This window comes from Patagioenas fasciata, chromosome 1, assembly GCF_037038585.1.
Source record: "Patagioenas fasciata isolate bPatFas1 chromosome 1, bPatFas1.hap1, whole genome shotgun sequence".
Classification (NCBI taxonomy): Eukaryota; Metazoa; Chordata; class Aves; order Columbiformes; family Columbidae; genus Patagioenas; species Patagioenas fasciata.
This window is the reverse complement of record NC_092520.1, coordinates 203,854,469-203,876,588: the sequence shown is the minus strand read 5'-3', so window position 1 is coordinate 203,876,588 and position 22,120 is coordinate 203,854,469. Positions and strand designations below refer to the sequence as shown.

Sequence of the window (22,120 nt, the reverse complement as noted above, 5' to 3'; positions counted from 1 at the left end):
GAGGACGCACAGCCGTTCCTCTAATGATGTGATTGCTGGTCCACTAGAAAAAAAGAGCAAGAGAGAAAACACAAGAGATTACAATGAAAACATACACTGCTCCCAGAAGAAGAAAAATAATGTGGAATTTGTCTGACTTCTCCATGGGTGTGGCTTTTTTTCTTGCTCCATCTCAAAAATAATGTCATACTTGGCAATCAAAAACTTCTCACTCCTGCATCTGGAAAGCAAAAACATCTCAAGCACCATGGCAAAGCCACTGTAAGCACCCAGGCTGGTGGGTGAGATGGGCTGAGCTTGTGCAGCTGTAGGCAACGTGGCAAGGACCCTCTCCCTGTCTTTTGGAAAGACATAAAAGAGTAAACTCAGTACCGCTGTGCAGACTCTGCGGTATGCAGCTTACAGCTCTTGGAGCACATTTTGCATGCTGCTGAGCTGTTATACACAATCTTGTTACACGCAAGACGTGGAGAAGACTGGCTCCCACCTGATGTGCCTAACTCAACTGCAGTAATCTTAAACCCGGTTGGCCTGTCTTCATGGCTCTCCCTGCTTGCCAAAGTTGTCTCTTTGCTTGTGGGACTAAAAATGAGAATAAAGCCTGGATATATTAATAATGGGCAGAAATGAGGAAGGTAATATTTAAATAATCTTCTTTTGGAAAGTTCTGTTGAGCAGCAGTGTTTGTGACATCTTCTGAAATAAAACCCAGAAATTGCAATTATATAAAGGGATAACATTGATGACTAATAAAATTATAAGGACACACCACTTATTAAAAAATAAGAAGTCCACTCTTCAGTGTTTTTATTGAAATACCTATATAGACTTCAGAGGAGTTATTCCAGGTTTACAGTTAGGTAAGTGAAATAATCTGAAAATGATGCCAAGAAGTGTCCTCAGCCTAGCGAGACTGACTGGCTGGAGGGTGTGGGTGGTCTTGCATGATTCTCAGTGGAGGAATCTCAATACTGGAATATTTGGCAAGACTTGGAATAGCTGTGCAACTGCAGTGTGGAAAAAAAGTTGACATATTTTTCCTCTTTGTTTTGGAGTGGGGCTTCTAATGTGGAATGTGGTGTGATTTCATCATGACAATATCTGTGTAAGTAAAAAAAAAATAATCAGTGTTTTAATAGTGTCTGTTCTTCATAATGTAAAGCTTCAATAAAAATGCACTTATGGGGTACATTGGGTTGATGAATGTGCCACAGAGCCATGCTAGTACATTTTGCCACATACAAGTAAGTGACTTTCTCTTGTTAAGTGTTTGCCTTTGCCTAGAAAGCACATTCCTTCTGCACAAAACTGGCAGCTGCCTACACCTCAGTGGATTTGCCCCTCCTTTGTTCTTCAAAGTAGCAAATCGAAGATGAAAAATTCTCTGTCAGTTTTTGGTAGTTTCAACAAAACAGCACGCTCATGAGTGATTCCTCTTTCGGTGCAACTTTTGAAAAGCCCCAAGATCTAAAGCCAGTTAATACTCTATTGTGATATTTTTAAAGACTATGAGTTATCAGGATCTTAGGACTTCTGTGTGTCGTATGAATTGTAAACAAAGAACTCATCTACTGACATATGTGAATGCTCTGCTTAAGGTCAACTATTAACTGGTATGTCTTTTCCTATCAACACATGGTCCCCTTCACAAAGAGCTATTGAGTGTTTTACAGCTCCTAATGTGTATGTTGAGCTGCTCAAGGTGACAGATTGTACTTCAGACATGCTAGAGCTACCTCTGAGCCTGGTTCTCCAAAGACTTAACCTCAGTGCTATTATTTCTATTTATAAAAGACTGCAGTATCTCAATCCAGTAACGCTTAAATTCCATTTTCAACTCATTTAGCAAATATACTAACGAGTCTTCAAGGTGTATATTTATACCAGATCATATTTCGGTATCGTTGACATTTCTGTGTTATTTACTCTCATTCCAAATACATCAATTAAGTTTTCTTCTAGCAAATTGCACATTTTACCTCTGGGCAAAGAGGGTTTCTGCTTCAGCCTGTACTGTCTGAACTCCCCTCCTCCCTATCCTCCAAGTGATCTTGTTAATTAGTTAGCGTGTGATTTTATGAGACACTTGTAAATCTATTTTCTCACCTCTAACTCGCTCTTTTTTTTTAATAAAAATTTAATTAAAACCCTTTCAGACAGATCCAGAAGCTAGCAAGCGTGCACATCTGTGATTTCCATTTCTAATAAACCTATTACCTCCTTATACAAAAAGCCAAATTTCATTCTAACAGCATTAAAAAAAATTACAAAGACTTCTCATGCATGGAGAAGAGATAAAGAGATAAAGAAAAGGTCAAAGGTCCGCCTGAGCTTTTTGGGCCCTGTGTGGTTAAGGCACACAAGGGACTGACTAGTAGCACATCTGGCTGCTTGTGGCTCTTTGGCCAAATGACTGCATTACCCATTTCTAATCAGCTTCACTTGAGAGCTGGCTGAGGACTGGGTTTTAGTTTGAACACGGCATGAGCTGTGGCAAAATGTTTCAGCAGCTCTCTTATCTCACCTCCCTTAAGTAGAAGGAATCAATACAGATTTCTTCAAAGAAAAGGAATATCGACAGTGCAAAGGTGACTCATTCTGGAGTTTTGAAAGGAAATAGTCAGACTTACCTTGTTCTCTTTCTGTACATAAAATTCAACAAACCATTCACATTGTATCCTCACACAGTTGAAAATATTATAAATAGCAGACTTTTTCAGAGGTACAATATGAACTATAAAAACAATACATTTATTTCTTCCATTTCTTTACACTAAAAAATCAGAAATAAGGCTAAGAAAACAATAGTTAAATTATTAGATTCTGATGAACTACAATACCTTTTAACTAGATCTTTTTGAGTCATTTCTATTAATAAGCTACAAAACAGAGTAGTTAATACGGAGTAGGAAAAAAAAGTAGAACTTTTCTTCTGGCTGAAGCATTTTTTGAAATAATTTTTGCAACTTTGCAGATATGTCTGGTTTCACTCACATTTTTAAAATATATAACCATTCCTTTCAATGTTAGCAACATTGTGTGCAGTGTATCTCTAAATTCATATGTGCAAATTACATTTTCATCTGTTTGGAAGTGACCTGTGAGTAAAAGAGTGCCATTTCCATTTGATGTTATAAGCAAAAACATCATTCTACTTGAATATTTATTTATATGGAGGAAAAAAAAAAAAAAAAAAGGTGGTTTCATTCCAGTTCCTGGAAGGTGAGATTTTACATTGCAGTTTCACATTTGACATGGGCTGGCATATTCGTTGGCACAGACTCAAGGCTTAATGAGGCTTAAGAGAGTCTTTCAGCCTTCTTAACTAGAAGCTCACATCAAACCTACTGCTGGATGTACACAAGGCCTGTCAGTAGTGCACCCCATGAAGGAATAAAATAAAACACTATTGTATTGCTGACTTCCAAATCACTAAGGCTACGTAAAATCCGTGCCAATTTGGGAAGCAGAGGTTCCCTGGGGAGATGTAGCCCATCTTTCTGGAAAGCTGTGTTTGTCCCCTTCCCTGTGGTGTTGTGTGTGAGCCTGGATTGCTGTCCTTTACTCCCTGCTTGTTTTGAGGCGCATACACCAAATCTCTGCCTCTACTCTGAGCTTCCCCATAAACAGCCTTCTGAGATGGAATCCTTATACCAGCAGGAAAGTAGAGGAAAAACATATTGTTTCTTGTACTTTATCACAGGGGATCCTAAATTAAAAGCTTGACAGAGCAGACTAGGTCTGCTCAAAGAAGCCCTGACAGGCTGGAAACCCTGGAGTGGTTTAGTGCAGAGAGAACCACATGTGCTCTCTCATGTATCGTAGTTTATCCACAATTTATCAGTGGATAAACTCAGTGCTTTGAACTTGGGGTGGGAATGCTTCCATTCCATGGCTGCAGTTTTGCCATATTCTGCAATGTAAAATATTTCTTGATTATACTGAACTTTTCAGTAAGAAGTGTTTCCTGCAAACAGGAAATAATAATATTTTGGGATGTTTGTGCTAAAAAATATATTAGTTTCAGTAACGTGTATAAAACATCCGTATTAGGCTGTCTATCAGGGAAGTTGCTGATATTGGTGTCTTATTTTACACATTAGGGATTACCATATCCCTTATGTTAGGAAAGTCAGGCTGTGTTTGCAGCATTGTGACACCAGTGAATCCAAATTAAGAAGTGATGAAAGGTTCATGTTGAGTGATTAAATAAGGCATTCGGAGGACAACCTGATGAGCGGCTCTATACCCATGTGCAGGTTGGACAATTTGGGTGTAATAGACTGTGTTTGTCAGCAGGAGAGATATCTTCACCTTCCTGGATTACCAGTATCTGATAGCTGTGATTTTTTTGTTCTGGCCAACACAATGAATTTTGAGCATTACAAAGGCTTTTGTGGTGTTAATAATACACAAACATTTTGTTGTTTCTCCTGTGAGAACACACTTTTTTAGAAAATAATACTTGCATTTTTTTTTTGTGGTGGATTAGAAGGATAATTAAAGAGTAGTTGTTAAACTGTGTAATTGTCAGTAAGCCGTACATGGTGTATGGAGAAATCTCCCAATTATTGGGATGTCTAAAATGTGCAGTTCAGTAATAATAATATTTCTCAGGAGAGAGCTCACTACAGTTGTTTGTTTTGTTTTTTTTTTTTTTCATTAAAAGGAATGAGAGCTACATAACCTGTCTGCTAAGATCAAATTTCTAACAGTAGGAATCAAGTTGGTATTGGCTTTATCATTGTGGAAAGACACAACTAAATTCACTGACTGTTAAAAAAAAAGGATGAACAAAGGTTATTCTTGTATCATTAAGGATCACAGTTATTTGCGTATGGAATGTATTATTGTTATTTTTTTAATTACCAAACAAAATTGTTAATATTCACAAAGAGATGTCAACAACATCATTCTCCATACAGGATTTACTGCATTGAATGTTTGGTTAAATTCCCAAAGCATGGAATATAATTTGCTCTGAAAGTCAGTAAATGTTTACATCATTATTTTACAAAAACTTTTGAACATGAAAAGGAATGTGGAAGACCTTACAGCATCATTCCAGCCATTGCTCTTTCCAAGTAACAACACCCTGATAGTAAATATTTAAAAAAATAAATTTTCTGGGGTAATTCTGTGGTAAATTTTGTTAAAAGAAAGTAAAATTTGAGGAGTTATAAATTCCATCTCCACTTGCTTGAGTACCTCTAAGAGGCAATTGACTGTAAGCTACAGCACTGAAAGAAATAAAACTAATAAATCTGTATGACAGTATTTGTTTCAGGGCTTTCCTTCTCTCCTATGAATGGCGTAGAGTTTCTGTAGTCTAGTGGCATGTCATAAGGTATTCTCCTCAGCAGCAACTTGGTTGAGACAGATTACCCTTCAGGTGCTTTAGAAAGAATATCATTGCAAAGGGGTTAAACATCCCAGAAAATAATGGATTTTAATAGATGAAAATTGTGGAAATCAAATATCTGTTGCTGTTTTTATCTCACTCTTAATCATCATGATCTTGATCATCTTTTATGTCAGTCATGATTTATTCACTGTCAGTCATTGTCAGTCACCGGAGCAGTAAAGAGGGGCATTATGCCAGGGGAAACTGCTGCCTCTCCCAGTTTATCTGTGCTTTTCTACGATATCAAATATACATTATGAGAAGGTTAAGTTTCACCTTACAGCCGCCAAATATTACAGTAAAGTTAATAAGGCCACCAGGAAAAGAGATGATCACTGGGTTTGTTATGAAAGGTCAGTCTAAGAATTTCAGGGAGAGCAAAGGGCTTGCATTCTAATGGCACAATGCTGGTGAGTCTCCCTGGTGCCTTTGGAAATCCAAGATAAAAGCTTACAGGGAGGATTTTTTTTTATAATAAATAAAGTAAAAACATTGATTTTTCAAGGGTTGAAGAAAGCCTTCTCAAAATGATATGGACAATTTTCATATATATTTCATGAGTACTGTTTCAGTTTAAGCTTTTAGGCACAGACTGTAAATCTTGAGTGTATGTTTATCTTTTGTTGAGGGACATATGAAATAGAAATACTATTATTATTTTTTTAATATTACCATAAATAAATGCATGTAGGCAGCCCTTAGCTCCTGAAAGCTGTCGTGCATCTGAGTGAATCAAAACATTGTAACTTTCAGTAATTGAGTATATTTTTCATCTTCCTATGAAACTATCCAACAATCGTGATAAAAATTAGGTAGACTTACGTGTCATATTTGTCAATGCACATCATATTCTGATAAGTGTTCTTTCAGTCATTAGATCTTTAGCAGACAGGTATAAGTTCCAAGATTTCAGCCTTTGGCTGTATATTGTCTACAGCTTGTCAAAAATTGTTGTCCAAGTAATTTTCAATGAAAAAATTATGCTTCCCACTAAATATCTGTTTTACGGAAAGTACATACTTTAGGCACACTTGTTTTTTTCTTTTCTTTTTTTCTTTTCTTTTTTTTTTTTTTTTTAACAGAGCAAGTATTCAAAATGGCTTTGTTTTGAGAGTTTTGTTCTCCAAAATGTCATTAGCCCATGTTAATCTAGTCATCTAAAAGGCAAAGATGATTAATTTTGGAAAACATAGCTACTGTTTTCTATAGGGAAATAATGAACTTTAGCAACAGTGACAAACCATATTTTCCTGTATAAGCAGTTCATGAAAGGGATGTGGACTCAGTTCTTAGATATATGAATAAACATTATAGGGGGCTTCACTTTCATACGTACTGTGTATTTGCCACCTTTTTAGAGTCACAGGGAAGACAACTCAGTAATAATGCTCATGAGGTAAGAGCATAATTATATGTTAAATATTTTAATGAGGACAAATAGATTATTAAAGTTTCTTGAGAAATATCCCTTCTGTTATTACTGAAAAGAAAAATAATCTGAATGGAGGACAAAATATATTGGCCAAGCAAAGACAGAAATGCCGAGCTTTCTCAGGGGCAACAAGTAATAATTGCAGATGCTTGTGCTGTTCCTGTAACAGACCTAATCCTGCACTACGGAAATCAAAGGATGCTTTTCACTTCGCTTCACTTCACTTCACTTCACTTCACTTCACTTCAGGAAGTTTTATGTAGAAAAAAAAGAATTAGTTTACAGTTCTGATAGTTTGGTCTGAATCCCATAAATGAACAACTGAATAAATGAGTACATTTAGGCTTGACTGAATACAAATTGTTTTCTTTAAAATAAGCCGTACATGGTGATGAAATTAAAAAAAATGACCTTGAAAAAGATAAAAACCTATTCTTAGTGAACTCCCCATTAGGAAAAGAAAGTAAACTGTTCTTATATAGTTTTCATTGATCTTGTGGATTTTCTGCTGTCATAAACTTCAAAATGTATTGAACCAATTGATTAACTTAATATATGATCTTCTTTAAAAGCTAAAGCTGTAAATAATCATATCCATTAAAATAAGAATTAATTAGATGAATGAATAACAGCAATGCCTGCTTTTTATGAGGTATGTCTAGATACTTAATGTATTAAAAAATTGCATTAAAGCTGGGAAAAAAATATTTTAACTTGAGCATTACATTATTACCAAGTGTCTGATGAAGGTATTTCACCTCTTATTGACTCCACTTGTGTATAAACATTCCTTTATTTAGAAAGAAGTTCAGCTGTGAAGCAAGAATGCCAATTGAACCACTTTATTAACTTGTTGTCTTTACTGTTTCAGAGCTACAAGAAACTAAGACCTCCGAATATCACAGAATATCCCACAGTCCCCTGGATTACAGGATATTATTAATGGATGAAGATCAGGATCGAATCTACGTGGGCAGCAAAGATCATATTCTGTCTTTGAATATTAATAATATAAGCCAGGACCCTCTCAGTGTAAGTTCAAGATTTATTTTAAGAATCCAGGTTGCTTTACTATGTGCCTTTCTTTTTAAGAGAAAAAAGTGTGTTTCATTATTTCCAGCAGGCAGAAGCCCAGGTCTGCACTTTATTGAACTGTTAGTTCTTCTTTTATGTGTAATGCAAGATGAACAAGCTATTAGCCTGACTGCTCCTCAAACACGGTTTAAAAATTGACCTGTTTACTCATTTCAAAGCCACATTCAGCATGTCTTGGCCTCACAAGGAAAATTTGGATGGGTTGATAGTTTCCAGTCCATTCCAAGATTTAAGATAATTCAGAGATACATTTTTAAAAGAAGCCTGTAAGGAATAATAAGGTACATGCGATAATTTTAAGGCCACGAGATAAAAACTACAGAGTTGCCTTTAACCTTCAACTATATTTTTATTTTGTGCCCGAACCCTATTTGCCAAAATCTTTTCCAGTCTTTGTTATGTCTGTGTCAGCCCTTGCCCTTCACATGTGGGGCTGGAGCAGCTCCTATTTGGGATTTTTTGGACACCATGGCCCTTGCTGGAACATCTCCTGTTTGGGGCTTTCTGGACACTCTGACCTTCATCTCCCTCTTGGCACCACCTATATTCCAGCTTCTCTCACTTACTGAGATGCCATTTTCTAAGGACCCTCTGTGTCCCACCTCCCCAAACTGTCGTAGGCAGCCTGTATCTAAAAAGAATCAAATTATCAAGTGTTTAAAACACTTTTGCATATTCTTCTGTTTCAAGAGCCAGTTCAAATCCAGCTTCTTTGCTTTTAGAATAGGTGGCTTGCTGAAGTATTTGCATGCCAAGAAGCCTGACTGTAAAGACATTACTTCTCTACAGACTTTGCCATGCCTATCTTTAGATTGTCACAGCTACAACACTACCTTAAACTGTACTGTAAAGGCCTTGTTCTACCAAATGCATCCAATCCTTTAATCTACAGGTTTAATTACTGTACCTCAGGGGTATCAAGGGGCAGAGATATCCAGCTTGCAGCAGAGAAGTTAAATGCTTTGCCTAAGAGGCAAGGCTTTTAATGTGTCAGGAGAGAGAAAGAGGCCCTGCTGGAGGGTGATTAAGAGCAGTTAAATTAGGCTTTGCTCTGAATCACCCTCTGGACATGCCTGTCTACCTGAATTGATTGCACAGGGAGTGCAGGGAGGCTAACTCTTGACTTACACATTTAAATTAAATGCCTCTCGTGTGATGGCGTGAACGCACCCTTCCTCCTCCTGATGGTACAGAAATCCTCCTCTGAAATGGGGCCACTTTCTCTGATCTGAAATAGCTTGTGTAACCTTCTTGTTAATTCCCCTCTCAACTAGTTACTGGGCTTCAACCTTCCCATAGCAGGTTGCTTTTAATTCTGCAGAGAGTTTGGTTAGATAGGAAGGCTTCTGCTGGGTGAAGTATATTCTGCACTATAAAGCTGTGAGGCATTTCAGCAGTCTATTTAGGCCTGCAAAAATAAGAATTTAAAAAAATGTCAACAAAAAGCAGAAACACCTGCAATTTACTAGCAGTGAATGTGATCACCTGCTGTTAGGGTCAGATTTAATCTCTGCAATTCCACAGGTTATTTCATTTGTTTATTTATTTTTATAACAGATTCACTTTGCTAATCTTATGCCATTATAGAAACCTTATATAGATATGCATAGATATCTACAACTCTCTGCATATATATATGTGTATATATATATATATACACACACACACAGAGATCTTGTAATGCTATTCTTCATGTTATCTTCAGGCTAAATGTTATCAGACTCTGCCACGTACTAAATTTCTAGGAAGAGATTTCTAATTGATGCCTTTTCTATTTCAAAATCAAAATAAATAATGGAAGAAGCTCAATAACTTTAGAGTATAGATCAGATAAACATTCAGACACTGAGGTCTTTCTTGGAAAATCTGTAGTGCAAGGTATCTTCTAAGTAGATAGATAGTAGATATCTTGGTAGTAGATCTGTAGTGAAAGGTGTCTTGGAAAGAAATCACAAAATCAGGCTGAAAACTTAAGATTTTAAGCAGGCTTTATCATGAGATTGTCCAAACCTTTACTCTTAAAAACAAACTTTTTTAGAAGGACTCTTCTTTCAGTATTTTAGTCTTCTGGTTTCTAGTGTGAACAATTTCAGAAATTCAGCAGAAGTAGAAAAGTAAAGGTGGACAGTAATTTGGGAAATGATGCTGAAAATATCTCTTATTTAGAAGAAGTTTAAATATATCAACTTATCTTAAAAATGTTTAATAAAATTAATTTATATCAACCAAAGACCTGGGCCTTTGGTTTGTTTACTGCATACTAAGGCAGAAAGTTATTTTCATTTATCAGTGAAAATTCTTTTTTTGCCTTATAATCAAGGTGTAAAAGATACCCAAATATTTACTTATTAGTGTAAGTTAAACAGTGAAATATTTCATTTAAATTATGTAATACATGTGTTATTTAAAAGATATTTCTTTCGTTGCAGATTTTCTGGCCAGCGTCAGCAAACAAGGTTGAAGAGTGCAAAATGGCTGGCAAAGATCCTACAGTAAGTTATAATCCACATACACACACATACACAAATTACGTACTTGGCAATAAAGTAAGAGCACCTTGAGTGCAGCCAAAAATAAAATGAAGGAAGTGTTTGTTTTGATTTTTAAATCCTCTGCAGGACAAGTGATAAAGTGAATTTATGAAAAAAACAAGCTATAAAGATAGAATGCACCTTCAGACTTTGACAGATGGAAATATATATGCATTGTCCATTTCCTCAACTTTCTTTCTTTTTACGAGTTAAATTTGGTAATAGTACTTTCCAGATATGTCCTGGTGGTTATAGAATCATCGAATCATAGAATACCAGGCTAGAAGGGACAACAAGGATCATCTGGTCCAAACTTTCTTGACAAAATCACAGTCTAGAGAAGATGGCCGAGGACCCTGTCCAGCTGAGTCTTAGAAGTGTCCAATGCTGGGAAATCCACCGCTTCCCACATCCCTGGAGACGATGCTGAACAGCCTGCTGAGCTGTTGTTTGGTGTGGGGAAGCACTCTGGCTGTCTGCTCACCCCAGGAACAGTCTCTACAGGCAGGTTCCTTCCACAAGTCAATGCTTTTATTTGAAATTCAAAAGTTCACTAGTCTCGCTCATGTTTTTCTTCTAGGGCAAAAATAGGAAAAATGCAGATGATACTCTAAGCAGAAAACAGTATGCAAAGTATGTGATCCACAGGGAAGTAAATCTAAGAAACTACTACATACTGAACTCTCCAGAGAACTTTTGATGGTGGATATATAGTGATGAAACTTTCCTAGCTTTTAATCATATGGAAGTGCCCAAATGTTGCTGCATTAGTGGACAGATTTCTGAATAAAACCTCTGTTTTTACTACAGTATAATTGTGGGTACAGCTAATATCCTGCAATGTAATCAATTAAGAATGCCTATGTGCATCAGCTTTAGCTGATTTTTTTAATTTCAGCTGTGCATTGCAGAAGAAAAATTAAGGTCCAAATATAGAAGTTTACATTAAGTTTCTTAGTATGTGTCCTCAATAGCCTAAAGGAGAAAAAAAAAAAAGATACTGAGGAACAGCTGCTGTTCCCACTAAAATCAATGATGTGTCTTATTGAAAGCTCACTGAAATAATGAGAAAAAGAGAAACCAGTGCTAAGTCGCTGTTTACAACTTGAAATTTATAATTCAATTTAAATAGCATTCTTGTGAGTTTCATTCCTGGTAATAGTGTGAGAAGCAGAGAATGAATTCAGAAGAAGAGTTTCAAATGAATTAAAAAAAAAAAAGGGGGGGGGAGGGCATGAATTATGAATACATGATAACATTTGACCTATTAGAAAACAGTGATTATCACTTGGAGCAGCCAATAGAGGACTTTATATAATCACTGAATTCTTTTTCAAGGAGATTTAAGGGGGTTCAAATCCCTCCCATTAAAGAAACATTGGTGTCTGAATTTGTCATCTTTGGCTGCCTTTTCCATTACTAAATAGTACGTTCACCAGGCTAACTTGAATGCTTACATTAGCATGACATCTATTTCTCTACATGGACTGTGGCACAGATGTCTGACTTTCAGATGTCTAGAGAGAGGCATTTCCCCAGACATCATTACTGAGTGAGTGTTGGTATCTGATCCAAGAGAAGTGCCAGTAGTATATGGGCGTCTAAAGCTTAGCCACCGCCTTTGACAAACATCCATCCTAATGACAACTATTTAATGTTACCTCAGACTCAACTGATTTAAAAACACAAAGTACTTTAATATCAAGAAATGTGAAATAAACTGAAGTATAGGTGCTTTTGCACAGCAGTCCTACAGAATATATTATGAAATGACAATTTTTTGCTTTGCTGGTTGTGGACTCACAGTGCAGTACCCAGATTAATCACATAGCAAATTGCAAGTGGTGTTCAGTGGTTCAACATTAGAGAGACGGGCAAAGTCTCAGAGAAGATAATAAAGTGAAGAGGCATGAAGACATAGTATGTGTCAGACAGTTACCCCAGCAAACTGTCCTCACAGAAGAGAGGAATTCATCTAACCATGCCTATGTTCTTGTCATAGACATTTTGGACAGCACATGTCATGGAGCTGAAGCAGAGTAGTAAGTTCAAAGTACCAGTACTGTTCATGTAGACATTTTCTCCTAGTCCTGATCCCTGAATGCTTTCATTCTGAGACTTCTCTGCATGTAATCCTTTATCTGGGAGTATTCTAGAAAAGTTTTATGCAATCAAGAAAAGAAAGCGTTAGTTTACTTTCTGGCATATACTTTAATGTAAGTTAGTGGTATATCCTCACTTGTCCTCCTTCCCTTTCCATAGAAGTAATGTGGATTGGTAATACTGCTGAGAAACACACAATTTTGATATCAAGACATTACTAAAGCCATTTCTGAGTCAAACTAAGATAGCTGGATATGAGAAAATGGAAACATTTAGGAACAGCCTTCAGCTTTAGAGAAACAATATATTTTGACTGGGTTAAAGGATTTTTTTCCATATAACTAGAGCTAACATTTCACTGAAGATATGTAGTGTTCCCTGTAGAGAAACTCTTTCCATGAACTCTGAAGCACCTACAGTTATGCACTAGTTTTCAGATGTTGTAGTGCAGTACCTGCTCCTGCTGAACCAAAAATATGAATGCCTTTAAATATAAATAAACTGTGCGGTATGCTGGACAAGAATTAACTCCACTGATTTTCACAAAGATGACTGATGGCACAGTTTCCAATCCTGTGCTCCCAAAATATATACAGTTCTCACTGTTTTCTTGTGAAGGTTTGCATGATTGAATATGAAGGCTGTTCTGAGATCTCAGAAAGAAAAATATTCAGCAAGAAAAATATTTTAGACATAAAGTACATTAACAATTGATCATAGTCAAAATAGGAAAAGGCAAGAGAAGGAAGAGGTATGCTGGAAGGAGAAAACTGTAAATTTGGTGGTGTGAAACTGTATGGCACTAAACATTCTGGTTTAATTTTCATGCTGATTTGAAGATGTTACAAATCATCTTCAATATGAAGCAACATTTCACTGAAAATTTGCTTTGTGTTGTTCAGAGTTTTAATGCTCTGAAAATAAGTTTTTCACAGAAATAATGGGATCTGAGATTAGAGCTTACTTTGTTTTTTTTTTTAATTATCCACAGCCATCATAAAAAAATTAAGGGAGGAAAAAAAAAAAGAAGGAAGAGACTGTTTTGTAGGTGTCCTTAAGGAAAATTTATAAAGTTACTTCCTACTTTATAAAGGTACTTCCTGCAGAGATCATGCTTCTTCCCGTGGAAGGTACAGAGAAGTCTGTGCATGAAAATCGTATTTCTGTGTGGAGATGGAAAGTTACATGCACTCCTCTATAACTAGTGCTCTATCAACGCCCAGTTCCCAGAGAAGGCAAAACGACATGGAAATAGAAGTCCACAGCGGTTTTCATGATACTACTTACATTATAAACTGTATCTATTCCCTAAAGTTCATAACATCTAATAACATTTCCCAGTGTGAAATTATTTATTCCTGTATTCCCTGCAGCATGGCTGTGGAAATTTTGTGCGTGTGATACAGTCGTACAACCGCACACACCTGTATGTCTGTGGCAGCGGTGCCTTCAGCCCCGTGTGTGTTTATGTCAACAGAGGACGCAGGTCTGAGGTAAGTCTCTTTTCATTTTATCTGCTTACTTTGTGGTGGGTCTTGCTCATGTTATGCAAACCTCAAAATTTTGAAAATGCCAAAATCAATGATCCAAATAAATCCCTTCACTCATGTTAAATAGAAAAATAACAAAGATAGTTTACTGACCTGCTACCAGCAAGAAGCAAAGCCATGATCAAAAGCCATGCCTCAAATATGATGTCTGTCCACAATTTCACAGTCATACCGTGTGCTGGGCTGCATTTGATACTACTTTTTATATGAGGTTGTCTGGTGAATTCAGTCCTACTGTTTGTTGGAAAAATCACCAAGAAATACTTGAAAGAAAATAGCCAATTAGATAAAAAAGTAAACTATGCTGTCCAATTTTATAACGTCCATGTGTTACTTATTATTGGGAGAAGCCTTTCAGTTGGCCAACTAGTCAGGGATGTGAAGGTTTGCTGGACTTCAACTTAATACCCAGTAGATGCAATCCCAGTTCAGGCAACTTTCATCTGCTGCACAGTTTTTGCTCCAGTATATTCTGCTGTGATGAAGTCAGTAAGTTTTCTCATCACTGTGAGATCTTCTAGACAAAATCTCATTTTGTCTAGATAGATCTCCAGTTTTTCTGTATTCAGTTTCACTGTAGATTTTCCATATACAAAGTACCAGATGTTTCGTAAGTATATTGTCCAAGTTTCCTGATTTGAAACTGAAATGTTTGTTTATGTGCAAATATAATAGGTAATAAATTAAGCAACCAGAAGGAGAAAGAAAACCACCTAACTGAGATCCAGCACCTCAGTAGCTTTTGGGTCAGATTCATGTCTGCAGGCCCAGGGTCGTGCAGTATATTTTCCTGTAGAACGTGGAAGCAGATGTGTTGGGAAGGAAGATCAAAGAGTGCTACCTGGAGCTTTGCCATGTGAGGGCAGCTTGAAAAGCTGGGCTGGCTTCTAGGGAAGACACTGGGAAATTCATCATTGATTTCACTGGGAATGGGATGGGAATTCTGGCCAAGACTCAAGGCTACTGCAGAGGCTGCCAGAGAGGTGATAAATCATTGTTTCCCCAGGTATGTTTGCATGGGATGATCTCAGTGACTTTTGGTAATTCCCTACCTGGTTCCAGCCTCCTTAACAGAGTATGTAGTCTGAATCACTGCAACTTCAGTCCTAATGAATGATCTAAAAGTAGGGGTTCATAGGCCTGGATTTAAAACACAGGCAAGCAGAACTGAATAAGTAAATCCATCCTTTCGGTTAATGGAGTCTGCATTAACTTATTTTGATTTGTTTTGAAACTGAGGTCAGCTTTCTTCAGCATTATCCTATTTTTTGACAAATTATTTAAAATATGGAAAGCAATCCCATTTGTCTCTAATTAATACAATCTTCCTTTATTAACTGAAGTACTAGTACCATTGCCCAGCAAATTTTGAATCTCATTATTTTAGGGTTTGTGTAAATGAGAGTGGGAGGGAGGGGAAGGGCGGGAAATGACATCTCATGATGACACAAGATATTCAATTTCTTAAGTTAAAAGTAAAGAGACAAGTCTTGGAAGAGCAGAATTGGCTTCACTTAGCTTGTCTGTATAGCTACATGCCTATGATCAATTGATTAAATAAACTGCTGTTTCAGACGTCTGGAGTCTTTCAGACACTTGACTGTAGGCATCGCATGCTCAAAGCCATTACTGTACAGGCCAACAATAGCATAACAGTTTAAAACCAAGCATTTCCTTTTGAACTCGTTGCATATATCAGTTCACAACTAATTAATAGACCAGAATGAAGAACTACGTAGTGCTGATGGAACTACTGAGAACTCATTTTTTTCTCTGCTTTTATCATTTCACCTTTAATTTTGCAGTTTTCCATGCATATAAAGGTGGTTTTGCACATACAAAATGGATATTTTAGAAAACACATCTGTTTTTCTCTAGAAACTACAAAGCCTGACAGCAAGAATTGTATCCAACAATCATTAGAAAACTTGTTTTGCTCTTTTGTCTTCAGGATTCTACATAATCTCACAAAAAAAAAGGCAGCTTCCTTGATGAGGCAGAATGTTGTTCTTTTCCTTGAAATAGAGGTTTAAAAATATAATTAATTTTCTTGCTTGGCACACCTGATGCTTTGGTCTTTAGTAATGACCCTCTTATTCACCCAAATATATTCTAATGTCAAAATAAATATAAATAGAAGGAAACGTAATCACTATGTGAATTAATTATAGGCTAAAAAGTTTAATATATATGAAAATTAAGCGTAATCCTGGAGTTGATTTAATAGTGCAGTTGTGGGCATTTTGAATTGGTAAGTAGTAGTATAATACACTAAATATGGATTAACATCAAGCTGCATATTAATCTAGAAGTAAAACAACACCAAAAAAACCCAAGATCATATTAGAAACTTCATACTTATGTTTTAACATTGTTTAACTTGCTTATTACTGAAGAAGTAGATAAGATCTCTGTGATTAAATTAGGCAAAACAGAAGAGGGGGAAAAGGGATTTGGGATAATAGGTATGAAAACTTCCTGCTGTAGCTGAGTGTTTCAGGGTGGTGGAGCCTCCAGTTCCCTGTTGCCAAATGACTGCTCAGTGATCTGTGTGGCATCCCCATTGCCCTGTGATTTACATTAATTGTTATAGGGAATATAAGAGTTACTGCCCTTAGCTGAATAATTGGTACACTGGCATCTACATCAGAGAAGACTTTTTTTGGAGTTTTCGTCAGCTACTTTTTTGTGTTGAAATGGGGATGTTTTAAGTTTGGGTGTTGTTGGTTTTTGGTTTTGTTTTTGTTTTTCTCTGCAGTTGTGTCTTTTGACCTTTTATTAAAGATTAGGAATTTTTTATAGGAGGCTAGGAACAAGTTGTTTGTTTGGTATACAATGGTGTGTGAGTAGATCTGACAAATCAATGTCTCTGCCCTTACTGGCTACAGTTTTAGGGAATGGACTTGAAGCTGAGTCCCTTCCTGCTCAGCATATTGTGCTCTTCAGTATTGTTGGGAACCAAGAAGTGAAGAAGTGCTCCGAGATGGGTGGATTTTCTAAAGATATTTAGACTATTTGCATTTCAAGATGTAATCCTGATTGCCAAATAGATTTCATACTTATATACCACATAAAATATAAACAAAGCCTTATACCAAGATTCCTAAACAGCAAAATTTTCCAAGAGATTTCAGGCTACAACGAGAGATATTGATAAATCACCTGTGACTACTGAAGTGGAGCTCTACGAATAATCCAAGAGATTATATTGAAAAAAATAAGCATGATTTAGGGGATTTTTGGGGGTCTGATGGCTCAGGAAAGAGCAAATGATCTATACTGTCACCAAATTATGGTTGTCATAAAAGGTTTTTCTTTAGTATGTATTATTGTTCTAGTAGGTTTATTATAATATCCTAGGCAGTATCACCGTATATCCAGCAAATGATAAATAACTTAAAAAAAAAAAAGAAGCAATCTCCACAGATGTTACTGCAGAGGTCGGGCAACCTCTCCAAAGCATAACTGTGGTAGAGGGAAAAACTCTCTGTTTCAGTGTATTGAATTTATAACAATAGTCATGAAAATAACTGGGTACCAATGAAAACACTGTCTAAAAAAGATAATGAAATTCTGAATAGGAACGCTAAACTGCTGATAGTGCAGCAAAAGTGCCCAGTAGTGCTGAGAACTGTTGATACTAGAAACAGCTGAGCATAAAAATCACTTTATGTCTGATGCTTTCTTAAATGAGAAGTGACACACAAATCTACATTGCAGGAACAAATCTTCAAGATCGACTCCAAGTGTGAATCAGGGAAGGGACGCTGTTCTTTCAACCCTAATGTGAACACGGTATCTGTTATGATCAGTAAGTACAGAGACTCCAAGTTGCTGAGGTCTAAATGTGTGTGATCATGCATGGTGTGGATTGACGGGATGCCTGAAATGAGCTGGACACAGAATTCAGCCTCCAAGGAGCTGTGCCTTTTGTCTGGCTGATGGGCAAAAGGATTGAGTCCATCCTTATTTTGAGGTTCTCATGAAGTTAAAGGTGGGTGTACAAATGAGATGCAGAAATGAGCTGTTGAAGGGGAGAAACAGAAAACACAAGATTGTCCCTTTTCCAGCTTACAGATTTTTTCCCAGGGTCAGTTTCAACTTTTCATTACCCTGTCTAGCATTTTATGTTTGAACGGTTTCTGACCTTGTTCATCCTGACAGCACTTGTGTCTCATTTAATTATTTGTAAAATCTCAGAGTAGCCAGGGAAAGAAAGCCTGAAGACTTTAGTTACTCTGAATTTCATTTTTGTTGTCATCTCTGCTGTAGAGCCCACCAGCTATTGCTAGGCTCTTCACTCTTCAGTTGGCTTTATACCCAACCAATTTTGCAATTTTCTTCCATTTGAAAGCCCAGAAAGTAGTACAACCGACACACCTCAAATATTCTTGTGGATTGGTGGTGATTGGACTCAGTGACTGTAAGAGATATACCATACAAAGAATAACTGCAGTGTCTACTGCACTCCTAACTGAAGGCTCAAAGGAGACATACACTTTATGCAACCTAAGTCATCAGTAAAAGAAATATTTTTTTTCAACCAAGAGTTACCACGTTACAAATATATAGTGTAACCCAACCTTTCATGTTTGCAGCGTGTTCACAGACGTCTTGTATCAAAGCCTTGATTTTTCAACATGTGCCTACTCCTTGCTATATTTTTTGCTATGAAGGAAACAGCAGTTGCACAGATTTTTCAGGCTTTCTTAGCAAAAAAACTTAGTGCACACAGGTATTGCATATTTCATTTAAGGTCTACAAGGGCACAGTGTGTGGTGTTTCTGCCATTCAGCTTCCATTGAAATAAATGACAATTAGATATTGTGCCAGATATTTCCTTTATAGTAGGAGTCTTGTGAGCTTAAAAAAGTGTCATATAGTCTATGCTACGTGGTCTGTTAAAATGTAATTTAACTTATTTTCTTTTTTTTTTTATTCCCCATTGCAAATATGTTTACTACAAAGGACAAGTAATTTCATTCACAAATGTGTGAACTGAAGCACCTTTAGAAGACAGGCAAATTCTACCTAGACATGTCTCTGAACCTTGGCTTCATTTATATCTTTATCTTATCAGTGATCTATGATCAATGTTTACAGATACTCACTGTGTAAAGAAAATGTTTGCTCAAAGTCACTGCTGGATTAATCCACTGCTACTCATTGCTGTTCTGCTATTATTAAATGAATCATCTGTCATTAAAAAATAAGGTTTCTTATCCTTGTTCCTTCTGGATTCTATGAAACACCATTAAAATACATTGTTTCTGAATTACTGTATATACAGTAAGCTATTTTTCAATACATCTGTGACAACTTTGTTCATCTTAGTAGACTTCACGTTAACTTCCTTGATGTCTCAGTTATGTGACTGAAGAGACCATCTCTAGTGTTTTACTTATCTTTCATGACGTAATTAGTCTACAAAGCTTAAATTATTCTGCAAAGGTTGCATTAATTTTCAAAAGAGTCCCATAGATTGAGTTTTGTACTTTCTCCCTGATACTACAAAGTCCAATCACTTCAAAAACATTAAACTTAACAGAATTTAGCCTCAATATCCATGTAATAAAAGGGAAGATTTTATAAATCTCAGCTTGAGTCAAAATGCAAGACCTGAACCAATGGACTCTCTTCTGAGCACTCTTCTGCAGGAGGAATTCCTTCTCCTCACTTCAGAAGATGGGAAATACTGCCAGACTGGGTAACTCTTCAACAACATTAGAATCATTTTTAGATATAACTGCAATTTCTGGACAATTTTGGGCATCACTGACCTAGAATACAGCAGGAAATCTGATTCATCCCTCAAAGGAAATTGATGCTATAAAAACAAATTTGAACTTGGTACAATTTGCCTTTGTACAAAGATACTTTTTGCATCAAAGCAATGAAAAATGTGCTTTGAAGAAGCTTGGCACAACTAACATGCAGGATACATGTCTCTCTCCATACCAAGATTCTGAGATATTTATAAAAGCAGGCATACCTCATCAATTCAGTAATTCCCCCAATAACAAAGAGAAGTAATGTGAACTGGTTGTGCTGGGCAGACCAAGCGCTGTGTGGAATTTAAGAATTTAACCCAAAGGATGTGGAGTTGACAGATGTCATCTAATACATGATTAGCAAGTAGACGCTAGGAATGCTTAAGACATAACTAATAACATTGATATGTAATAGGATTAAAATGACATAGTGTAGTACAATTGTTAAAGTGTATATGCATGTGTATGTGCATGGGGCTGTACATAGCTTTTAGGGTGAACCATAATCATGATCTCTTTCAGCCAATCTATTTCATAAGGATAAAGCTCTGATGAATTGAGACAACAAGACCAGTATACAAAATCAGTCATAAATCAGTATAGATCTAACATTGTTCTGTCAGTACATGCTCAGGACATAAATGCTTCACAAACATGCAGTGAAAGCATTGTTCAAATCCCCTGTGTATGAATCTTGTCATCACTGGGAGAGATGAGAGCAGAAGAGTGGCTGCTGGCTGCTCTGCAGGGGTTCAGCTCAGGCTCTAGCCAGCAGTAAAAACCAAAATCTCCAGAGTTTTAATCTTCTCATGAGCCAATAGTCTTCCATATTGATGCACACACACACACACACACACAGAGCATAAAAATAGCCTGAAGTGCTTCTGAACCTGTGACTCTTGCCAGCTTGACCACACTCTATGGGTAGTCCAGGAATCCAGACAAAAACATCAATCAAAGGACCCAGCTGTACTGGAATGTATTCAGCCACCACTCCCACTCTGAGAGTTTATTTTAGCTACTGTTTTCTGCTCTGGGGTTTCATTGTCATTAGTCAGTGGAAATTGCTTGGTTATTCACAGAGTAGAAAATGATAGTAGTATATGTAATTAGAATTATAATTATATATACGTGTATTTTTGCATACACACAGACTCGCACAAACACAGATATACATCCTGACTGCTGGCCTGAGTTTTCAGCCCTGCACAGGGAACTGCAGTTCGTAGTTCTGTTAATCTAAGAGTTGCGTGTCTGATTCTGTTCAAGCATAATGACCCTATAGTTAGAATCAAGTACATAAAAGGGGATAATTGTTGCTCCTTATTTCTCTGTATAAAGTTCAATAATATGATTGTCTGGCCTCTGCAATAATGAAGTCACTTGAGGCTGCCTGAGGCAGCCTTGAAAATACTGTTGCTAAAAATTGGCACTGATCTGTTGACTGCAATAGATGGTGTGCCAGTTTACACCAGCAATAAATTCAACCCAGTCATTTTGTCTACTCCCATATCAAAAGAAGCTTTTTGAAGTACTTATTTAAAAAATTGAATTGTGATTCTTTTTGATAATACTAATCTGATGTACAGTTCTGCTGTTGCTGTTAATTATATAGTTTTAAGCAAAATCTGATTATTCTTATGCATTCTATATTGTCTTTGTAAATCAGAGAAAATCCTCATTCCCGTGACCCAATATTTATCTGTATAGACTCCTGTGTAACTAAAGAACTGTCGAGTTTAAAATAAAAACAGATAATATGGATTTCCCAAAAGCCATAACAATGCATTTGATTTTTCCCTTTCATTTCAATCTTTGCAGATGAAGAGCTTTTTTCAGGGATGTATATTGATTTCATGGGGACGGATGCAGCCATTTTTCGGAGCCTGACTAGGAGGAATGCAGTGCGAACCGACCAGCACAACTCCAAGTGGCTGAGTGGTGAGATGACTTTGTTTTACCCGAGCTCTTAATGGTTTTCACAGAGATTCTACTTTCTTTTGTTTAAAATAAAAAGCTCCTCTTTCAAAGAGTTTTTCTCTGAATTTATTTTACGGAGTTGAACCATGAAGAAATGTGTGTAAATACATATTGTAGAAAATCCAGAAAGGATTCACTACATGAGCCAACCTCTTAGACTACCCTGCCTGATGGCCTTTTTTTGCATTAAGGCTGAACCAAGCTATTCAAGGGAATGTATATAAAACTTTCCAAATGACAAATGGTCAGACAGT

General features: G+C 36.6%; 1 protein-coding gene across 2 annotated transcripts in view; it reads left to right on the top strand.

The window, feature by feature from the left end:
• The window catches only part of SEMA3C (semaphorin 3C), a 125,484-nt gene that overhangs the window by 63,281 nt on the left and 40,083 nt on the right, over positions 1-22,120 (top strand). For both annotated transcript variants that reach the window (XM_065837713.2, XM_071803485.1), the window contains exons 3-7: positions 7,708-7,868; positions 10,361-10,423; positions 13,939-14,058; positions 17,836-17,926; positions 21,708-21,827. In XM_065837713.2, coding sequence (XP_065693785.1) covers positions 7,708-7,868; positions 10,361-10,423; positions 13,939-14,058; positions 17,836-17,926; positions 21,708-21,827 — 555 coding nt within the window. The remainder of the gene's footprint in view (positions 1-7,707; positions 7,869-10,360; positions 10,424-13,938; positions 14,059-17,835; positions 17,927-21,707; positions 21,828-22,120) is intronic.